The 23,859-nt window shown below is 38.5% G+C and overlaps 1 protein-coding gene across 2 annotated transcripts in view; it reads left to right on the top strand.

Moving 5' to 3' along the window:
- Positions 1 to 23,859, top strand: part of LOC307119196 (mitogen-activated protein kinase kinase kinase 1-like) — an 89,255-nt gene that overhangs the window by 53,881 nt on the left and 11,515 nt on the right. Inside the window, exons 1-13 of one of the 2 annotated variants that reach the window (XM_079805296.1) lie at positions 2,068 to 2,175; positions 3,800 to 3,950; positions 6,224 to 6,433; positions 7,183 to 7,377; positions 8,898 to 9,014; positions 9,104 to 9,252; positions 10,112 to 10,233; positions 11,449 to 11,530; positions 13,454 to 13,646; positions 14,678 to 14,938; positions 20,022 to 20,143; positions 20,717 to 20,808; positions 22,976 to 23,168. In XM_079805296.1, coding sequence (XP_079661422.1) covers positions 2,126 to 2,175; positions 3,800 to 3,950; positions 6,224 to 6,433; positions 7,183 to 7,377; positions 8,898 to 9,014; positions 9,104 to 9,252; positions 10,112 to 10,233; positions 11,449 to 11,530; positions 13,454 to 13,646; positions 14,678 to 14,938; positions 20,022 to 20,143; positions 20,717 to 20,808; positions 22,976 to 23,168 — 1,937 coding nt within the window. In that variant the 5' untranslated portion in view covers positions 2,068 to 2,125. Of the gene's footprint in view, positions 1 to 2,067; positions 2,176 to 3,799; positions 3,951 to 6,223; positions 6,434 to 7,182; positions 7,378 to 8,897; positions 9,015 to 9,103; positions 9,253 to 10,111; positions 10,234 to 11,448; positions 11,531 to 13,453; positions 13,647 to 14,677; positions 14,939 to 20,021; positions 20,144 to 20,716; positions 20,809 to 22,975; positions 23,169 to 23,859 lie in introns of those variants that run through there. The other variant, XM_079805295.1, reaches the window with a different exon arrangement.

Genomic DNA, 23,859 nt, shown 5'->3' with positions numbered 1-23,859 from the left:
AAAACTTTCTTGAGCAACAAGATCAATTCCTCATTTTGCATTCACATTTCATTATTGAGCAGACCAGTGCTGTTACCACATGCTAATGAACACGCATACTACTTTTAAAAGATTCATGTTAATGTAAATATTAACTAATGAAATTGCAATAATGGCATGTAAGTTATAGCAAACAAAGGAACGCATTGGAATGAATGGTACAAATAAACCTGTTAGAACAAGGATACAAATGAAGTGTGATGCTTGAAGGGTTTTATGTATTTGATGATAGCATTAGAGTTTGAGAATGTTTATTTGAATATTTAAAGTAATCAAGGAAAATAATAACAGTATTATACAAAGAATGAAAACTGCAATCTCTGAACTAGGGGTACCAATTTTCAAGCCTTTTATTATGATTATTATTATAATTAAATGTTATATATTATTATAATATAATATTATTTATTAATGTTTTAATAAAATTAGGGCTGGGAAAAATAGTTAATTTCTGTCATTTTATTATTACTGATGCTAAATAAATCCAAACTAAATGACATTTAATTTATGTAGGCATTATTATATGTGTTGTGGTTTGTTTAAATAAAAGTTATGGTTCATGTCCTGTAATTGTTGATAGTAAATGACAATCTGAAAATGTGCAGTTAGGCTTATAAAATGTTAATGATGGCTTTCAAATATAATGTTTAATGGCTAAAAATACTGTTTAATCGATATATTGGTTGCACTTTATTTTGCAGGATGTGTACTTGCAGTGTACTTAACTAAGAAATTACTGGTTAATAAGGTAATAAGGTGGTTAAAGTTAGGTTTAGGGGTTGGTTCAGGTCAGGATTAGTACCTAGTTATTACCCAGTTAGTGTCATTATTACAGTAAGGAACATAGTATATACATGGGGAACAGGACTTTAAAATAAAGTGCTACTTGATGTATTGGTAATACTAGCATTGGTTATTTAAAATATAATGCCTTCATTTAATATTAATTTGGGTGTTCAGTGTCAATATTTTTGAATAATTTTTAATGTTGTGAAATTTAATCACAGGAGCCTGTGTGAGTAATTACTCAAATGTAATCGATTCACAGCCTTAGTTAATTACATACTGGTAAACCTATGCTGAGAGATTATAGTTATGACAGACAGACGGAGATGGATGGATGGATGGATGGATTTTTTTAAAAAGTGCTGGTGAGAGGGGCCAAGTTATTCTTTTAATTTACGTATTGACATATTTTCCCCTTCCATTTTCTTGTTAAGCCCGGTTACAAAACTCAAAACATGAGGCATCATGTTTTGTCATCGTGTGAACTTAATGGGGAAAAAAAACTCAAAGCGTCTCGAAGCCCTTTCTGCAGATTACCACAATTATCTTTAACACCGCTATTATCGTCCTGTTGGCTTGACATTCTGTTTTGAAACCACGGCTGGCCGTGTTTTAATACATCAAGTCAAGTTTAAACAGTTAGGCTCAGATGTCGAGATTCTGCACGCTTTTATATTCAGTTGCATCTAGCAGTTTGAAACGGGGAAAAAGTGAAAGTCACCTTGTGCATTTGTGTTGCAACTGTAAGAATCGCCGAAAGTTTGGCCACTCGTTTAGTTTACACGGTTGATCATTAGTGTCACTTTTGAATACCCGTCCCTTGCCCATCCTCTATTATTAACGACTGTTAATTGACCAGCTGGCCAGTCCAGTGAAAACACAAGCAGTTTTTGTTTTCATATTTCTGCTCTTCCAGCTGAATACTGTCAATTTTCACTATATACATAATAAACCATAAGCAACATTTTATCGCAGCTAATCTTATTGTCAATATTTAGACCATATTTAGAGTTTGGATTCTGCATTAGTGACACTAAGGAAAAACTGGTAATGTTACATTTTGTAATTTTAGTTTTTGCTAAAGCACTAACAATCAGTTGGTCAGCAGATAATGCTTCTGCAAAAGAGTAGCTGTTTTTGACGTCATTGCACTTCCTCATTTGATGTGACTGCGGGAGCACAGGAAGTCTGGCTTTCCTGTCCAGGGTTGTTATTGTTATGCAGCGCTCGCTGCTGCTTGTTGAGGAGCCCGAAAGAGGTGAAGGGACACCAGTGATCCTGCTTCTCATTACAGATCGAGATGCTCCTTCCCCATCCTGCCGCCACACATGGACACGCAGCGTCAAACGGGTGCTTAGACTCTTTCTGTCTGTCTTTCTCAATCGTAATCTCGGCCTATGTCTGTCTCTCTGTCGGGTGGTTCAGGGGCTTTTCCACCATTCACTTTAATGATGTTTAATGAGACTCTCAGTTGTGATTTTCATCTTGTGTAAATTGAAGCATGGCTGGTAAGTTGTAGATAACGTAGTTCTTGATGCGGTGTTTCCTCCATTCACTATATACCACAAAAAAACTTTTTTGTAACGTGAAATCTTTAGTTTTAGAACCATTTATTACAACAACTCTTTTCTGCATATTTGTTTCACCTCACTTTGTTACACCAACATGCAATCTTTTAGCAGGGGTGTAACTATACATGTGTTGCGTATGGATCAATTTATCAGTCAAGTGACTAATGATATGATGTATCGATGCAATGTGTCAATTGTAAATTATTTTGAAAACTAAATTGTATTTTCGTCTGGTTTACGCCCATCGGTTAGTCAGTGAGATTAATTCAGTTACCATTAGCTGTTTCAATCCAGCTATTTTTATGCACATATTGGGATCTCAAGATGTGGATAAATTCTAAAAATGCACATAAAAAAAGGTATGTGCTAAATTGTGGTAGATCTTATAAGAAAACATTTACCGAATTAATCCCTCGATGCGCAACAAAAAACTCAATGTGACTTTGCCACAACAATGGATGTGATTTGGAAAACTGGACTAACCAACGGACCAATCGCATCACAGCATCTCAGACTTTTTCCTGACCAATTGATTAAAAGAACCGTCTTTTTAAGAGTCATTCATTCGTGCCTTGCATTTCTGACTACATATGATAAATTGCATGTGTTGTTCCTCTTTTGTAAGTCGCTTTGGATAAAAGTGTGTTAAATGAATACATTCACTGCTGCAGACAGCCAGTGAAGCCAGTGTTGTTGGCTTATTAACTTCTAATTTTGTTGTAACCAGTCTCTGTCTCATCACATTCAACTTTGACTGCAAACAAACAACGCTTTTACATGTGAATATGACTGTGCAGTGTGCAAATCCTGTGTAAGCTTTGCTAGGACTACAAGAGAAATACATCAAGATGCGTTTTATACGCTTTAGTAGTCGGCTGATATTTAGCATTTTTAATGATCACATCAGCTGATAAGTGTTGGGCCTTTTAAGTTTGACCAGCAGACGCACAGGCATTCTCCAACTTCATTAGTTTACTTTGTTTTGTTTATCAGTTGTGTCTAATAAGTTATTAGACAGAAATGCTAAACAAACTGTGAAAGTGAGGTGAGCAACACTGCCTTTTTGCTGCTTTTTTTCCCCCCAAATAGTTTTTCTAATTTAGTATATATTATGTCAAATAAATATACATTTAATAGCATGTGTTATTTACATTTTAAATAGTTTTAAAATACTTCATAAATGGTGTGAAATCACATGTGTATTAGCCTTCGGCCACCTTGCTCTCTACAGTATCAGCATTGGCCATCAAAATGTCCATAATGGTCAACCACTAGTGTCTGTGCTGCTTGCTGGGAAATATCTGTTGAATACTCTGGAAAGGGATAAATATAATGAAATATTAGGTCACACACCAGCTTTTTAACACTCAGATTTCTGATCATAATTTCTTGTCTTTCTGCAGCCGGGACATGGAGAGCAAGGAGACTCTGCGCGGGCTGCAGAAGATGGAGGACCGGCCGGAGGAGCGTTTGATCCGAGAGAAGCTGAAGGCCACCTGTATGCCCACCTGGAAGAGCGAGTGGCTGGAGAGGCGGAGCAGAAGAGGCCCGATGGTACGAGACCATGAAACCATGGCTTTCATGCTGTTTTTTGCACATTTTAAGACGCGGTCTCAAAAATAGGCCAGTTTTAAAAAAATGCATTCCAACAACCCAGTTGTTTTTGAACGCAAGAACGCATCTTATGTAAATGCAGAAACGTGTCCCATGATGGTCAGGTGAAGCCATAACCAAGCTAATTATACATGGCCTGCTTCGGACAAGATTAATCAGTCCAATGGTGAAATGTAGTTTTGCACATGTCTATTACTGTTGGTTGTGCTCAAGTTTGCCAAGATTCAGTTTATTTTGTGTTCATTACTAGCATTTTTCTGCAGTAGTGTGTCAAAAGGTTAATACAATTATATTGGTAACAATTGATAAGTTTTCATTAGTTAACTACATTAGTACTTGTACAGTATTTCTACAGCATTTATTAATCTTCGTTAGTTCATTTCAACATTTACTAATACACAAACTTTTGAATTAAAAAATGTAAGTCTATTAAAGGGTTAGTTCACCCAAAAATGAAAATTCTGTCATTAATTACTCACCCTTATGTCGTTTGAGACCCGTAAGACCTCCGTTCATATTCGGAACACAAATGAAGATATTTTTGTTGAAAGCTGATGGCTGAGAAAGGCCTCCATTGGCATTCAGTACACTTATACTCCCAAGACCGATAAAAGGCACTTAAAATGTCATTACAAAGTCCATCTCACCACAGTGACTCTACAATAATCTTACGATGCGACGACAATAGTTTTTGTGCGCAAAAAAAAATCAAATTAACACTTTTATCCAGCTTGTTCTTGCCTTCCGCGTGTGCCTCCACGACGCATGCGCGAGAATATGACGTAGCGCCGGGGCTCGGGATTCCATGAAATGCACACTTAAGCCCCATTTTGAGCACTACGCCGAGACCTAAAGCACGATCAATGTAGAATCCAACAGCTGAGATACGCGCGTCTTCCTCTGATTGTAAACAAATCACTTCTGGGTCATCTGTCCGAACGCCGGATCTGCGTCATATTCTCGCGCATGCGTCGTGGAGGCACACACGGAAGGCAGTAACAAGTTGGAAAAAGGTGTTATTTTGATTTTTTTTGCGCAGAAAAACTATTGTCGTCGCATCGTAAGATTATTGTAGAGTCACTGTGGTGAGATGGACTTTGTAACGATGTTTTGAGTGCCTTTTATCCGTTTTGGGAGTATAAGTGTACTGAATGCCAATGGAGGCCTTTCTCAGCCATCAGCTTTCAACAAAAATATCTTCATTTGTGTTCCGAATATGAACGGAGGTCTTACGGGTCTCGAACGACGTGAGGGTGAGTAATTAATGACAGAATTTTCATTTTTGGGTGAACTAACCCTTTAATATTAATTAATACATGAACAATGATGCAATAAACATGTAATAAAACAAACAACCACTAATTATTTTTACAATGTATTAACCGTCCATGTTAGCTAATGCATTAACTAATGTTAACAAATGAGACCTTATTTTAAAGTGTTACAATAATATTATTGATCTAATTTATTATGGTTGTTTAAAAAAAAAGGTCTGGCTTAAACATTGCTTATAAACAGGGCTTGTTTTGAAGAATACCATTTCAAAACTGCAAAAAAATTAAGTTCAAACTTGCTTTATATTCTATTTTCTACATTACTACTGTTAACAGTTAAATCACTGGATTAATTTACTAGTTAGCTACTGTTAATGGTTAAATCATTGGATCAGATGCCCCGTTACCAAAAATAGCTGAAAAATGGTTGGAGTAAGGAACAGGAAATGAGAAGTTTTGAAGTGGAACGTCTCCTCCTGAGAGCAGCAGGCCTTCCTTACATAACCTTTAGAACAACTGACCCTGTTGACGGACTTTCACACTGTGTGCTTGAATACTCCGCTGCAGTTTCACTGTGGCTAGACCGCGAGGGGCCGTTTACAAGACACCGTTTTCAACAAAAAATTGAAAACTTTTTATGCAATTTGGCTGTTCATTTACAAGACTACAGCATTTTGAGTGAAACCTGTTTGCAAAAGTTTGCCGATTTCAGGCAAAGTTCACGTCTTTGAAAACTATACTGTTACCATTGCGAAAGCGGTGACGTTGTGTTTTTCATGGTCAGTCTATAGGCGCATATTGTTTCTTTACAAACTGACATTGCCATCTACTGGCTTAGCATTAGTAATACAGCATTTCGTTTTCACGGATCCCGTGTGAGCGGGGACTGTTTTGACATGGATGGAAATAGTTTTTGATTTTCTTGTCATCATATCTCAGGTAGTGAAGCCCATTCCTCTGAGAGCTGACGGCACCGAGGCTGGAAGCGACAGTCACAGCTCGTCTTCCTCTCAAAGCAGAGGCCATCGTAGCCCTTCTCCTGGACCTTCCTCTTTCTCAGCTGCATCCTCCTCCTCATCGTCCTCCACAAAGACTGCTGCGAAGCCCGATTCCCCTGGTCTGCGTAGACGGAGAGGGTCCCCAGTGCCTGTGAGTTTTGTCACATTTCTATTGTCTTCTGGTGGCATGAATTTTGTTGTTGTATAGATGAGTGTTTTGAAAATGTAATTCGACCAGGCTTTCTGCAAGTCTAGTTCACCCAAAATGTGATGAACATGCACCGTATTATTGTGGGCACTTTGAAATACAGTGAATAATTCTACATGCCTTATTACAAATTGCTTAGATTTTCAGAATGTGTTTTTAGAATGCTGCTTTTCCATCAACCGGTTAAATTTAACAGCACTGCATTTCAGTGTCAAATTCCACCCTCTGACCTTAGACCAGTAATTCTTATATCCATAACAAGTGGCAGATGGAATGGGACGAATGCCACAGATATAGGTTACATGAATTAAATCCTAGTATAAGGTGTTTTTTTTTTCATTTCATATCGATGTATGATCAAGTTGTTTTTACTAGGTGTTGTTCATGTCATTTGAAATTCACACATGGTTATTTACTTTAAGCTGACGAACCACCATCATGGCTTTCTAGTCAAACTCCAATGACAGTTAAACATTTTACTGTACTGCAGTTTTTAATGTAAATAGACAATTTTTTTATTCAGAGATGTTTAGCTGATGTAATTTAAAAAAAGGATCACCTTTTTAATCTTTGTCTCGTAGTAATCTTTGTCTCGTAGTAATCGTTTTGTTAATTTCCATTTAGGTTGTCTTAAGCTCTTAACATCTGTTTTGCCATGGTGCTGATGTGTTGGTCTAAATGTGTCGTTATAGAGCGGCAGGGTGACGCCCCCTCGCAGAGCTCCCTCCCCTGATGGCTTTTCCCCATATAGTCCAGAGGAGACCAACCGCAGGGTCAACAAGGTCATGAGAGCCCGCCTCTATCTGCTGCAGCAAATAGGACCCAATTCATTCTTGATTGGCGGAGACAGTCCTGACAACAAATTCCGAGTGTTCATTGGTCCACAGGTATGCTATGTCCTTTTGTCCGATGTTTATAAGTCCTAAATCATGTACTAGTCAAAGAAAAAACCCTTTTAAAGGTTATCAGGCCTCTGACACATCAATTGCCATATAAATATTTATATGATATTGATAAGTTGAAATGATTGTATTATGTGAGAAGAAACGCATAATAGAACTAGGCATTGAACTAGAACAGCTAGTAGGAATTGGTTGCCATATTTTAGTCTCATCATACATCAGTAAAGTAAATTAGGGGCAGTCGTGGCCTAATGGTTAGAGAGTCGGACTTGTTCGAGTCTCAGGTCCGGCAGGAATTGTCGGTGGGGGGAGTGAATAACCAGCGCTCTCCACCACCTTCAATACCACGACTGAGGTGAAACCTCAAGGCACCGAACCCCCAACTGCTTATATGCAATATGGCTGCCCACTGCTCTGGGTGTGTGTTCATGGTGTGTGTTCACTACTGTGTGTGTGTGCACTTCAATGGGTTAAATGCAGAGCACATATTCCAAATTGGCCACACGTCACTTCTATTCTATTAAAGAAAGAAAACTGAGATTGTCAACCGATTTCATGGAGTCTGAAGTGTGTTGAGACCCCACAGGGAAACATGTTTGGCCTGCCATTTACTATGGTTGGTTTCTGTATGTCAAACTATGGAATTTGTTAGGGCTGCCTCCTAATAGTTGGCTAAGCATTAGCCGACGAGAAAAGGCTTAGCCGACCAATTTTATTAGTCGGTTAGTTGCAGAAAGAAAACTCCACAGGAAGTGACGCAGTCCGTGAGGGACAGGGTTCTTGTGTTCGCCTATCATCCATCGACCTCAAATATGGCTTATCATTTGAAACATGTAGGTAGTAGCAACTTTACATGGCTGTCCGCTCTAACGTTAACCTAGATACAGTAAACGTGCGCTATTATTAGTCGCATATCCAAGTGTTCATGCGGAGTGTGGAAGCTGATGTATAGCGTGTTCACAGCATGACATGGCGGCGATGGTGCGATCACTTGCATTTTTTACCCCCTGATAACAGCGGAAACAACTTAAAATACTTAAAATACTTAAAATGGATATGCTTTCTGGTGTCTTGGTTTCCGTGAACTGGAGCATGTCCACTGCAGAGATGGCAGGTCACCATTGCAACTTCATCTTTGCAACCGACACTGACTCAGAAAACACTAGTTTATTAATAAACAATGTGTGCACTTGAGCGTTAAACAGGCCAAATATTCCACCCAAGTATAAATTTAAGTAATTCAATTAATATAAACGTGTGATTAGTTGACTAATGGCTTAAATGAACGAATACTAGTCGACTAGAAAAATCTTTAGTCGGGTGCAGCCCTAGTATTTGTGAAAATCGGTAGCCTAAAGATTTTTTTTGTGTAAAAAGTGTAAAAACAAATGCCACTGTTGTAATAAACCTGTTCTTCTTAAAATATTATTTATACTTTAATATAATTCACTTGAATAATATTTAGTTATACCTCATAATATAATTTCCATTGTGTTTGTGATCAGACATGTAGCTGTGGCCGAGGGACGTTCTGCATCCATGTGCTCTTCGTCATGCTCAGAGTCTTCCAGCTGGAGCCGTCAGACCCATTGCTGTGGCGCAAGACCCTCAAGAACTTTGAGGTGAGGTGACTCTAATCCAGCCAAAGCCCCCACAGTGAGCACTGTGCCATTCCTCACGCTCACAACATTGATGGTTTGATTTCATTCAGGTGGAGAGCTTATTTCAGAAGTATCACAATCGCCGCAGCTCACGCATCAAAGCTCCCTCACGTAGCACCATCCAGAAGTTTGTGTCCCGCATGTCCAACTCTCACACGTCGTGTACCTCCAGTGCCTCCCCATCCAGCAATGAAAGCAGGTTTGTAATGCTCGAGTGCCACTTATTTTGTTGAACTGTGATGTTAGGGTATCCCTGATTGTGGATCTTGTTTTACTTGCTCTTTTTAAATAGACCCTGTCATCCATGATTTTAGGGCTGACACTGGGTTCAAAATTTTAATTGCAGTTAATCACATATTTGATGTGAAGTGTCTCGACTAAATGAAGTCTTTTTGGTTTTTCAGCACCTTACACCATGAGCACCACATTTTAAGACACTGTTAAATAGGCATAGTTAAAAACCATTCACCCTCATGTTGTTCCAAACATGTGAAATTGCTTCTGCTGAACACAAAAGAAGAGATTTTGAAGATTTTTTTCCAACTTTTTTTGTCCATACAATGAAAGTCAATAGGGTCCAAAACAATTGTGAACAGTGTTGACCAAAAATGTTTGTGTTCCTCAGAAGAAAATCAGTGTGAAATACCATATGAGTAAGGAATGACAAATCGCTTTTTTAGGTTTTCTATCCCTATCAGTGAAACAATCAAAGCAAAATTATTCAATCTGAATTAATAGTTTATTGCTATTATGACGGCATCCCCTATCTCTCCTTCTCCGTATTACCTGCCAAATAGGTGATGTTGTTGTTATTGTTGTGTAAATGTGCACAGTGATGTTGATGCATCTGTGTGAAGTCGAAGTCAGTAAGTTGTAGAATGTCAGAACAAGTAATGTTTGAGTTCTAAAAATGTTATGGAACGTTTTCATGGTACAATCTCAAAAGAAAACAATTGATTCCTCATATGATCCATTTGAAACAAATAATTTTCTGTGTCGCTGCCCCTTTGTCTTAGTAACTTTTAAAACTGTGCCTGTGTGTCTACTTTTGTGACCAGTATGAAGGATGAGGAGGAGCAGATGTGTCCTATCTGTCTGTTGGACATGCTAGATGAGGAAAGTCTGACAGTGTGTGAAGAGGGCTGCAGAAACAAACTTCACCATCACTGCATGTCTATATGTGAGTACCAAGAAAAATATCAGTGGTCCTATCCCAAATGATCCCACTTCACCTACTATGATATTTAGAGTAGTCACAGAAAGTGACTTGTCTGTCTTAAAGCATATCAAAAAAATGTATCCATTAGAGGGAGGAGATTGATTTCCCTCCAGTCACTGTGCAAGTTCATACAGAAGAGCTCAAGCACAGCAATTCAAAGAATCACTTGTGGGACAGAACACTTTGTACCTGGTCCAGACTGAGCATGTTTAAGCTTTTTCTGGACATTTTTTTCAGCTAGCCTAGTGATTTAAACATAAACCAGGCATTTAGGTGCACATATTTGATCACATCTTCTCCGAATCTATGTCTGCTAATAAAGAAACTACCTACGTTTACATGGACACCTTTTGTTTCAATCTGAACTAATTCATACCAATTGATGAAAATCCGAACGTAGTGTTTACATGAACGCTTAATAAAGTGATCGGGTTGATGTGTGCATTTATATGTCACAAGCTTAGAAAAGGAATTGCTTTTTTGACATAGATCACTGCACGAATATGCAGAGTTTCCTGAGTTTGCACATACTAACCATTCTCCTTTTCTTTTTTTTAAAGAGCGGACTTAATATTAATCTATTTTCATTCCTAATTGGGAAACAACGAGCACATGAATCCCACTGTGCCACTAGCTTGATTACGAACAGATTATTAGGGTCCATGTAAACACCGCTATTGATAGGGCAATAAATATTAAGAAAAAATAAAGGCTTTGGAAGATCTTTTGAAGAGCTCTGTAATAGAGACAACAAATGAGAATTTGCAAAACTGAGAAAGAACATTTAAATGATCTCCTCTCATGCTAAAAACAGAGAAAAACAGTCAGCAACTTAACTGGAGATTGTGGCAGAATGACAAATAAAAATAAAAATTCTGCAGTAATAATGTAGGAGGAGTACAAAGGTGTCATGTATGAACACCCCCTTAGGGATATTTGAATTACCACAACATAGCCAATAGGGTAATGCAGTAAAAAGGCTAAATATTGCACAAATCTGTCATAATACATTATGTCAGATTACATTCCTGTTATGTTATTACAGGAAGATTCATCACATGAGAAGATTTGAAGTCTAGTTGTTTGTTGAGTGAGCATCCTTGCCCTATATCCCCTGACAGCCTTCATGTAATGATGAGTTATGTGAACATCTCTTGTGTCCTGTTTGTTTTTCAGGGGCCGAGGAGTGCCGGAGAAATCATGATACATTAATCTGCCCTCTGTGTAGAGCCAAGTGGAAGTCACATGATTTTTACAGGTAAAGATGTTGAAGCGTTATTTTAAAGCCTAGAGAATTCAACGGTTCATGTTTAAAGCAGGACGCTTCAGTTACAGATGTTTTATGAGCATACGTTTCCTCAGAAGAGAACATCAGGAATATTTTCATGACTCATAAGAAGAGAGTCCTACATAAACACAAGCAGGCAGGATGCTAATTGGACCCAACAAGCCCAAACATAGATGTAGGTTAAGAACGCCGCTGTCATGAAGCTGGCAAGCACACATCTCAAACCCAGCGCTGATTGTTCTGCGAAACAGATGATGTCATGTGTCTTCATTTTGGACGTATGCTTGTGGGATTTCTCCTGTTTGTATTTGGTCTTAGGATTTGAGACTGAGATGAGGTCATGTAGAGGTCAGGGAAGGCAACTCCTTTCTGGTGGTTAGGTAAGCGAGACAGCCCGGCACCAGCCATGTTTGTGTGTCTGCCCGGGATTGACATGCTAGCGGCTAGTTGGTTTTTGGTGTTTTCCAGCTCCCCTCAAACCATCCAGAGATTCGCCCCACACACAATGATGCCCGAAACCAAACCCTGCTGTTTCTTCTTTAGGAAACTGCAATTATTCTAATTTCATGAAGTAAATCCCCTCCATTTGTCTTGGCTGAATGTAAGATGGCATGACTGTTGAGAGGTTGGCACATTTAGACAGTCAGTGCATCATGGACTTACCATCTCAGCTTAAGAAAACATAAACCACAGATTATTTTTTTTGCCTTTTGTGATGTTTTTGTAAGCTATTAGACCTTATACATGTGTGTGTTTTGTTGTGTTATGAGACACAATGGCAGCCATTAGAATAAACTTCAGTCTTCTACAGTGAGTCACCACTGCAGTGCAGGAACACGTTTAGTTTATACCCCAGGGTCGCTCGCTCGCCCGCCATGCACTGGCCAGTATTTCAATACACAAGACTCAAAATACTGTTGATGCAACAGATTTGTTGTAACACTTTACAATAAGGTTGTATTAGTTAAGATTAGTTAATGCATTAGTTAACATGAACTAACCATGTACAACATCTCTGTTCAGCATTAGTTAATCTTTGTTAACGTTAGTTCATAAAAATACAGCTGTTCATGGTTTGTTCATGTTAGTTCACAGTGCATTAACTAATGTTAACAAGATTTTAATAATGCATTAGTAAATGTTGAAATGAACATTAACAAAGATAAATAAATGCTATATAAGTGCAGTTCATTATTAGTTCATGTAACTAATGTAGTTAACTAATGTTAACTAATGAACCTTATTGTAAAGTGTTACCAGATTTGTTTTATTGTTATTATTAAATGCAACAAAGAGGACTGTACTGTAACTGATGCTGTATGTGCAGCAGCTAATATTTTATTTTCTGCCAAAAAATGTAGTTTATGGTCACTTTAGATGAACTTGTTGGGTAGGATTAAGTAATGTAGAATATGGCCATGCAGAATAGGCATTAAAATGTGTTTTATAAGCCAATATCCTAGTAATATGCATGCTAATAAGCAGAGAATTAGACCCTAAATTAAAGTTTTTCCAAAGTTGTGTACAATAATAAACCATACTACATAAGGACTGTTTTGAATGGTTTTCCAGCAGCCCAAAATGAACAAAAATTTAATTTGAACATATTATCTCTGCTAATAAGAAACAAGACCGCCAAACGGCGGCATTTAAGATATGATTTGCACACACTACCATTCAAAAGTTTTGGTTTTTGATAGTCTCACCAAGGCTGCATTTGTTTGAAAAGTAAAATGCAGTAAAAACAGTAATATTGTGAAATATTATTACAATTGAAAATAACTATTTTCTGTGTGAATATGTTGTAAAATGTAATTTATTTCTGTGACCAAAAGCTGAATTTTCAGCATCATTACTCATCATGTCCGTGTCTTTGTATTTCTGTGTGTGTAGTTATGAGGCTTCATCTACAGTGGAAAGCACAACAAACCGCTCCCAGAGTCAAACAGCTGCTGCTTCTTCATCGTCTTCATCTCTTCAGACTGAGAGCTCTAGAGCGGGGCAGGAGGGCGACTTCTCTCTTCCACAGTATGGAGTGCAGCACATCCCCCAGACATACACAGAGCTCGCCGAACCCTGGATCAAGGTGCGCTCAACTGCTATACACAAAGACAAGATCGTTTAATGTATTCTTAAACCTAAATGAGACCCAGCTGTCCATGTGTGAGAAAGTGATTGAGTCGATAACTGACTACACTCCTGTTAGCTGGAATAACAGCAAACTCTTGCTGTAGTTATTGCTGGTGTTTCACACCACTGTCAAAGAATTCAGATGAGAGAAAAAACTGCTAGAGATTTAGTGACATTTGTAGACTTTGAGATTTCTGGTTAATTTTGCACCTTGAAGTTGGAGAGGTTCCCATTAGGAGCTTTCGCACCGGAGGAACCTTTTCATAGTTCCTAGAACTAATGGCGGAAGTACCGTTTTCTTGGTGTGTTCATACTGCAGGAACTGGAAAAAATTCCAACCACATGGCAAACGCTTATACGTTTTCATTTACGGTTTACTTTCTTTGTATAACAGTTCGATCTAAAAACGATAGGACTGTTAAACAGATCGTAAACGAATGAAGATGGAGAATGTGAGAGCTGTGTGCTCAGGCTCTGGCGTTCTCAATGGTGTCAAAATAAATGTCTGCCTCGCCGTCAAAATAAGTCACAATAACAAACACGGCTTACGTCACTTCAAAGTTCCTACTAGCAGTGCGAATTCAACCAGGAAAATGGCCCAAGGGGAACAATTAGTTCTCCGGCAACCACCCTGGTGGCTAGTTCCTATAACTAAGTTCATAGAACTCATTCTCAACTATATTTTAGGGAATCTCACATAAACCAACATATTTTCCATCTAAATTCTCATTGCTGCAATGCAATGCAAAAAAAAAAAAAGATTTAAGTGCAGCCGTAAAACTACATCATGGTAAAATGTTTCTTTTACATTTAAGTTTTTATTAAATCCGAAAATGTCCCAATGTAAGAAATCTGAGTTGTTTCTATTTTATTTCTTTTGAAATTGCAGCGTTAAATATGACCCTGCTGATTCTTAATGTTATATTACAGTGACGTAAACTGACTTTCTTTTCATGGTTTTGTATGTTCATGCTCTCTCTCTCTCAGGTGTTTGGTTTGGAGCTGGTAGGCTGTCTCTTTTCCCGGAACTGGAACATCAGGGAAATGGCCCTTCGGCGGCTGTCACATGACGTGAGCGGAGCCCTCCTGTTGGCCAACGGCGAGCATTCTTTGGCCGGGGCGGGCGCGGGGGTAGGGCTGGGCACAGCTGCGGGGGAGGTGTCCGGAGACGTGGTGGTGGAGTCCTGCTGTAGTGTGCTCTCCATGGTCTGCGCAGACCCTGTCTACAAAGTCTATGTGGCAGCACTGGTGAGATGCTTTACCTCTGTCTTAACACTCACGCTTGCCTCTGCTACAGCATCTGAAAATATAGGGTCAGCATACAACAGTATTAAGACACAAAACATCATCATTTTAGTTATAGAGTCAGTAGTATATTATCTGTTAGACGATCAATCAGACTGTACAAGTTAACAGCGGTTCCAAACTTTTTCTACCCCCCACCTATATGAACCCACATAAAGACAATCTCAGACATAACCTTGCTTGCACAATCCTATAGGATTTCTTTGAAACATTGTAATTAATAAAGTGCTCAACTTCTGCTAGCTTCTCTTAACTTGTTCGGCTTCAATCAGTCAGAAGCTAATATTTTCAGGCACAGATACAACACACTGCGGTCTCTCTCTTACCCACCACTGTACTGGTGAATATTTTCTTGTCTTGAGCCTGTCCACAATGGACATGACAAAGTGAACATTGGAAATCCATTTGTCCTTTGTGTCCAGTACTATATTCCTGCGATACCGGAGGGGCATCAGTTTACTGTCTGGGAATTGTTGTGCCGCATCCAGTGTAGACAGCATCAGTGATTATAATAGGTTCCGCTTGTTTTTGTCGCTCTGCTCGCGTCTGGTGTAGACAGTTTTTTTGGTAGCTGTGATGTTCGAAGTAGACAAACGTGTCCATGCTTAGTGCAGAACTGTGCATCATCCATTTATATTTTTACCAAGCTCCTTGCAATACTCAATTCTGAGACTTCAATCATGCCATCTAGGGGTCTGTTAGTGCACGACAAAAACTGCTAAAACCGATATCAGACTTCTCAGGTGGTACTTCGAGTCATCTTGAGGTAATAAGTCAAAATACTTCGCTGTCAATCGATACATTTTTTAACTTAATCACACATTTTTCTGTAATTAATCGCACCTAATATTTTAGTACGTTTTTAATATATTTTATATTGTAATTTCACATTTAATCTAAAAATGAAAAAATTAATGAAGAAACAACATTAGACAGTAGCCTATATTTTAAATATTTGTTTAATGGCATCTTTTTATGAAAGAAGGCCAGACTCACCAATACCAATACTGCTACTGATGTCTCTATGAAATGGGTTTTTTTTTCCTCTCAGTTTTAGCAATTAATTATAGCTGTTCAGCATTACGGTATAATTGAAAGCTATACATTTTATCAGGCTTTAAAAAAATATAACTTAATTTAAGTGAACTTTAAAACAATCTTCACATAAACCCATTATAATAAGTGTCACATTTACCTGCCCTTCAATATACCAGGGCTCTAAGCGTTACACCCCCCAGTTTGGGAACGACTGGGTTACATGCGTGTTTCTTTTAGGTCACTTAAACACTTGTATGAGAAGCAAGGGTCTGAAATATTCAAACACTCCAGTCATGATGATTATGTCCAAGTGTCATGCATGCAGAATGGTGAAGTGCCGTCACATGGAGCTTACTTAAACACTGTTTCAAATGCCTGTCCCACTGCTATTATCATGTGAACACTTCAGTCACATGAAATGTCGACAGCACGTGATACTTCTGTTAAGATCATATGAACGAGAGGGATTGAGGCACAGCAGAAGGAAGTTGCACAATACTGCACCGACCAAGAGCTCCTACAGTCATCAGGGCTGTTTAAGTATTGGCTCATAATTTTGGCTTAGTTTCTTCTTTGAACGCTTCATCCACACCTCAATTCAAATTTTCTGTTCAAGGGAGAATGTTCACATGACCTAGTCTGAACGGGTGACTGAGCAACATTCAAAGTCCTACTCGATAGAATACAGTCCAGTTTTTTTTTAAATTGAGGAAGATTTGATCACTTGTGATCTACTGGTTGGTTTCAGTGTCCTCCATCATGCCAAGGGTACATCCAAATTAGACTGGGCAATATAGCTAAAAATCTCAATATTTTCCCACAAGTTTATTGCAAAATAATCTAGATAATAAAAAAGAATCTAGGCTTTATAAAAAATTTTTTTTTATAGGTACCAGTATAAAAAAAGTAAATTATATTACAGTAAATTATTCAAAATTTGTGGGTGCCACAACAACGCAAGTTCTTTTGTAGAACAAAAAACAAAAACAAATAGCACATAATATAAGACAAGTGGCGTTTCTTTCAGTTTGCATTCACAATCCAAGACTTGAAGCACAGATCTATTTTCACATACAGTATGAAATACATTTAAAAATAAAGAAATAAAGCTGAAATAAAGTAAAATGCCGTTTCATGGCCCTTAATACTTTTCACTTGCCATTGTCTGGTCTAGATATTTCTTTTCCTTTTGTTAACTTTGATCTGAGGTTATCTGAACCGGGCCAGAGTTCTAAAGTTCAGCGAACCACGCTGGCTAGTTTTAAAGTTCACTTCAAACCAGGAAGTCTGGAAGCTGCAGGGATCCTCAGACTGAAGCTGGAAAAGAAAGGTTTCTTTCTTTCTTTCTCTCATAACCTATTTCTACTCCTTAAATAACCAACAAACAAACCAAAAAAAACAATAGCTCTTGCTGCTTGGACTTCTGGGATGGTGTCTTTCCCTCAGGCTCTGTGCTTCAATGAGCCGCCTTTATGAAAACAACAAGCGTTTTGTCTGTTCGGGGCTTTCCAGCAGTTTTCCTATATTCTTCGAACACATACCAGAAAGAGGGCTGTCTCTATGAACTAAAAATACTACAGACAAAAGCGTTCAGGATGTTACCTTGTGTTAGACCTCTCTGTAAACACTGCAGGGTAGTGAAGTTGGTAGCGGTTTGGCTGATCTGTGAACTAAATGTGGCGAATTCAAATGTCATATTGTTTCACTATTTATACTTGATGTGGAGTTATTTTTTGCAGGCAGAGGAGCATTATTTTATCCTTTAGTGTTGTGTGTGTGTGTGTAGGCGGGTGAATGTGTGTTTGTTTTCGGGAGGGACGTGTATGCTGGGTTAATCAATGCTGGGCCGCGCTCCAGTGCACTGTGCTATCAGTCACCACTCCCCAGCTCTCTCTGGGAGTCAGGGTCAGGGTGAACTCTTTCTCACACATGCACACACTGTGTAGCACTGTTAATGTACTGTAGTCCAGCGGATCACATGACTGTTCTGACCTCAGGGAGAATATGCTGTTAATACAAATAATAAAATGCAACTAATCATGTACTTGTGTTTGTGTATATAGGCTAGTAAAGTAAAAAGACTTATTAACTTTTAAAATTGAGGGAAAAAATCATCTAATTTCTTTGTTGTTGACGACAGAGGCTGTACATCCAATCAAACTCTATCACTTTGTAGAAGCTAGCCCTGTTGGACAGGTTCAAATTCAAGAGACTTTTAAACACTCAAAAAATAAACAAACTAAATAAGTGAATCCTCATTTAAATATTAAACAATTTTGGTTGTATATTTGGCCATCACATGATGTTGGAATCCATGATTTGGGGGGGAATCTTGAATTTTCTGATTAAAAATTGGATTTCTGATTAAAAAAGTTTTGATGATGTTCTTGCTTTTTTAAATTATAATATAAGATTTGTTTGTTTGTAGCACATCTTGGCCAAAATATTGTAATTGTATTACAATAATAATATATTAATACTTATTATAAAAATAATATTTTTGTTATTATTCATAAATATTATTTTTGTATTCCTAATTATCATTAAATATATTAAACAAAATACAAATATTACTATTACAATTTCACTGTAAAGTAAAAAATAATAAGAATGTTATTTTATAGTACAACTAAATTTGCCATCTTAATTTCTTCATTTTTAAATGTTAAATAATCATGCTTTTATTTTGGAGGAATACTCTTAAAGGGATAGTTCACCCAAAAAAAACGAAAATGTTATGTTTTTCTGCTTACCCCTAAGGCATCCAAGATGTAGGTTTCTTCAGTAGAACACAAATGAAGATTTTTAACTCCAACCGTTGCTGTGTGTCACTCATATAATGCTTGTCAATGGGGTCGAATTCTATTAGAGTAAAAAAAACATGGACAGACAACTTCAAATTAAACCCCGCGGCTCGTGACGACACATCGATGTCTTTAGACACGAAACCATCGGTTTCTGAGAGAAACCGAACGGTATTTATGCAAATATATCACCTCATATCAGACGAACGCTTCAGCTCTCCAGACTGCCATCACTTCCCGTGAGTGAGGTCAAAATTCCGGCTGGGTCATAGATATATACATAGATTCCTCATTAGTGCCTGCGTGGATCATGGTGTGGATCGCTCGAATGAGGAATCTACGTATACATATCTATGACCCGGCCGGAATTTTGACCTCACCTACGGGAAGTGATGGCAGTCTGGAGAGCTGAAGCGTTCGTCTGATATGAGGTGATATATTTGCATAAATACCGTTCGGTTTCTCTCAGAAACCGATGGTTTCGTGTCTTAAGACATCAATGTGTCGTCACGAGCCGCGGGGTTTAATTTGAAGTTGTCTGTCCATGTTTTTTTTACTCTAATAGAATTGGACTCCATTGACAAGCATTATATGAGTGACACACAGCAACGGTTGGAGTTAAAAATCTTCATTTGTGTTCTACTGAAGAAACGAAGACACCTACATCTTGGATGCCTTGGGGGTAAGCAGAAAAACATAAAATTTCAGTTTTTGGGTGAACTATCCCTTTAAAGCTTCTCTTTTGTTGACAGCAAGCACTTCCAGGCCTAGTTTCACAGACATGGGTTTAGATTAAGCCAGGATTAGGCCTTAGTTCAATTAGGGCATTTAAGTAGCTTTTATAAATGTGCCTTAGGAAAAAAAACATTACTGGTGCGCATCTTGAGACAAAACAATGGCACTAACATTTGTAAGATTTGCAAGTTACTTTCAGTTAAAATAGCTCAAACATGCATTTTAGTCTGGGACTAGACTTACGCCTCGTCTGTGAAACCAGGGGTAAATATTTTACTTAATCGTGCATCCCGCTCTGGGTCCTGAATCAAAACTGTCTGAGAAGAACCCCTCTTGTGCTCAACACAGGACTAGAGAATCCATAACACAAGCCACAGTCCTGAATTTGGCAACATCGTTTGTGCTTTTGTGTAGATCTGTATTAAGAGTAGATGTTTGTTCTGTTTCAGAAAACCCTGCGGGCGATGCTTGTCTACACCCCTTGTCACTCTGCTTCAGAGCGGACTCGATTACAACAGCTGCTGCGGCCCGTGGTGGAAACCATACTGGTCAAGTGTGCAGATGCGAACAGGTACAACTTGCTTAAGAACATCTCTGATTGGGCCCTATTCGTCATGCATAGTGGATACATGCGTTAGCCTGGATGTATTTGACCTGATCCAGGACTCCCCCAAAGCTAGCCAAAAAGAAATGAATGAACCCAATCAGAAGATCTGGTATACATCATACCATATCTAGGCTATCATGGTTAACAGGCTATTGCCACCTAGTGGATAGACAATGTAGCACAAACTAATTATTGCTGGTGTTTGTTGAAGAGTGATGATATTGTAATTTAGTTTGAAAGAGTTGTCAATCTGAAATCAAATGTTACTGTTTACTTCACAACTCCCTGGTCTTATTGTGAATGATTCATTGTTGCATGTTATTTTAAAATAAAATTCATCAGAATGTAGTAACTGAATCCTTTTCCCCATCCAACCTGACATCCTCTTCCCCATCCAATCAATTCTTGATGAATAATCACATGCTTATTTTTAGTATCCCGTTTGCCCAGAAAAACCTTTCCACATTTTCCTGTTGACTTTAAATGCTCTTTTGAAGTGGGTTTGCTAAGTCTACGTGTTTGTCTGTTTGTGCTCAGTCGCACGAGTCAGCTGTCCGTGTCCACTCTACTGGAGCTGTGCAAAGGGCAAATGGGGGAACTTGCCGTGGGCCGAGAAATCCTCAACGCAGGTACTAATTTATAATCATCAAATTTGTCATAATTAAATATCCTTAAGTTGGCCATGCAGCCACCATGAATCACTTTAACTTGTGCCGAGTTCGCACTGCACGATTTTCAAAGCGGTCAGATCACTGTTCTTTTCACACTGCACGACTATCTGGGGTAGCATCTGGGGTAGTAGGAAGAATCGGCAACAACTCCATCTGGTTCGCTAACTACGTTTCACAACCAAACACATTCGAGAAGTGATAAGGAAATAACACAAGATCACATCTCGTACGAGACCGAATTGTTGATAGTCCGCAAGAAGTGATCCAACTTGTCTGTGCGTATTGGCGAAAAGGAGAAAAATTAAAAAAGATTATGGAGGAGGAAATGTTTGGAGAGAAGCGGGGAGCAAGGATTGTGTGTTCTGCAAAGAGAGTTAGAGGTAAATAAATAATTTTGCAATGTGCTGCTGTTGCGGCTGGTCAAGCAAATGTTTGTGCTTTGTTTCTGTTTGATATAATTGTAAATGCATCTATTAAAATACGAATATTCTATAGTCTAGTCTATAACTCCTCCCCGAACTTCCCGTTGCCCTGTATCTTGCTCTCGCATAGAGACAGAGCGTATTTAGGCCATGCCCACACCGGGGGGGAAAACAATCCAACGCTCTCCATTGACTTTGCATTGCGGGAGGCTGCATCCTTGTCATTTCGGACTTATAACAAAAAACAGAACAATGTCTAAAAGCTGATATGTGACAAGGTGTACAGCAAACAAGCTAAAAAACACAGAAATAAGTTTTTATAAGCTGTCGACCCAAAAAAACGAGCGTTTAAGAAGATAAAAGTGGATACAGGCAATACGAAGTGAAGCTTCAGCAGGAAGAATGGGGAAATTTTGGGATCCTGACACTCAGTATGCCTCAATATGTCTGTGCAGTAAACATTTTGTCACTGTTAAGTCAAATATCCAAATGTCAGTTTCATATATTATATTTACTGTCTCTGATTACGTTCCCCTCTAGTCGTCGTAGTTATCAGTGTAATATGGCCCGCACGCTCGGTCTCAATGGCCTGAATCCACTTTTTTGTCCTTAAACGCTCGTTTTTTGGGTCAACAGCTTATAAAAACGTCTGGGTTTTTGCTTCTGGGTTTTGTTTAGCTTGTTTGCTGTACACCTTGTCACATATCAGCTTTTATACATTGTTCAGTTTTTTGTTATAAGTCCGAAATGACAAAAAGGCCGCTTCACGCAATGCAAAGTCAATGGAGACGGTTTGATTGTTTTCCCCCCCTGTGGGCGTGGTCTTCAGATTATGACGCGTGTCGCTCTGTCTCTATTGGCTGTAGGTCATCGCCGATGTAATTTTTTTTTCTTTGATAATTCACCCTGCGTGATTGTCACTCGCCTGAACAAGCACCCATTTGCCTCCGATTTCGGGCATTTGTCTACGATTTCGTGAAACCTGTCGGCGAGTGAAAATCAGGCCTAAAATCGTGCATTGGGAACACTCCATTAAGCAACAGCTTCCTGTTTCCTATTTTTTTTTTATTAACAGTTCACTCAGAAATGTAGTTTTTGTGGCTGTCAATCTACAAGAAAAACACAGAAAAAGTATTCAATTTGACTTGTGCATTATATTCCATGTTGTTTGATTTATTTATGTTGTGTCCCAAAGGAGACACTATATACAATGCACTATGTACTCAACTGTCTAGTACAGGGGTGCAAAACTCAGCTCCTGGCAGAGTAGTCCTGCAGAGTTTAGTCCCAACCCTGCTCCAACACACATACCTGTGGTTTTCAAATTATCCTAAAGTGCTTGATTAGGGTTGAAACTGAACTCTGTGGCCTGCCAGAAAATTCTTTTTGCACCCCTAGTCTAGTGTATAATGTTTAAAAGGTTATTTTGTCAGCCATCATTGGTGTGTGATAGACTCTCTCCATACGCTACATAAGGCAAGCTGTGACAGAGTGCATGAAGTGTCAAACATTCCACACTTTTTTTTATTAGTTACATTTTTAATTTTCAGTGTTAACACCCCACTCACACTTAATACTACAAAATGGCATAGAATAGAGCATAAGTATGAGATTTGGGATGCACCTATACTGTTATTGACTGATAAACAAACTATTTGTTTGCTTTTCAATAGAAACATGTTTACTCTCTGATTTTCCATTAGGCTCTATTGGTATCGGTGGAGTTGACTATGTCCTGAACTGTATCTTGGGCTCTAAAACGGAGGCCAATAACTGGCAAGCACTGCTGGGTCGTCTGTGTCTGATCGACAGGCTCTTACTGGAGTTTCCTGCTGAATTCTACCCTCATATTGTGTCAGGTGGAGACTGCAACCAGGCCCAAAACATTGTGGAGAGGTACAGAAATACATGCTAATATTGCTGAGCTTCTGTTTACGATTTATGCACCTTTTATAAAAATTTGGCATTTTTGCAACCCTGTAAAATATTTTAGGACAGATTTGTGTGATGTCATTGTTTTCTTGTGATACGATTTAAATACGCATACAATTGTACAGTTAAAAACAAGTACTGTATTGTAGATTTAACCTAGGATATTTTCTTACATATGTAGAAGAATTAACATTAAAACACTAATGAATCAGAATCGAATCAACTTCAATTGAGATTTTTTTTAAAAATAATGAATTTGGAAATCTGTAGTGATACCCATCACTCAGTAAGAGCTTGCTAGATTGGTATTAGTTTACTTTTTCTTTGGCGAGCCACCCAACAACTACTCAGCTAAATTCAATGTAGCTAAATTTTTTCTACTCTTGAGCAAAATGCTTCTAGGAGGTATTTATTGAAAGTGGTAGTAAACCATAGCAGTTGATTCTTTCATGTTTCGTCCTTCTTAAAATCTTAGCCCAATGTTCTGTCTGTGCAACCAGACCTTTTATTTCTGGTAACAGATGACGTTGTCTCACCTTGTATGGGCCATTTAGGTCACACCTCTGCAGACACAGTAAAGCCCAAATTATACTTTGGCCGTCCGTGTTCTGCTACAGTCTGCGCACTTGTGACGTCATTTTCGTCGTCAGTAGGG

Source organism: Gobio gobio (assembly GCF_949357685.1).
Source record: "Gobio gobio genome assembly, chromosome: 22".
Taxonomy (NCBI): Eukaryota; Metazoa; Chordata; class Actinopteri; order Cypriniformes; family Gobionidae; genus Gobio; species Gobio gobio.
This window is presented reverse-complemented; position numbering and strand designations above follow the sequence as displayed.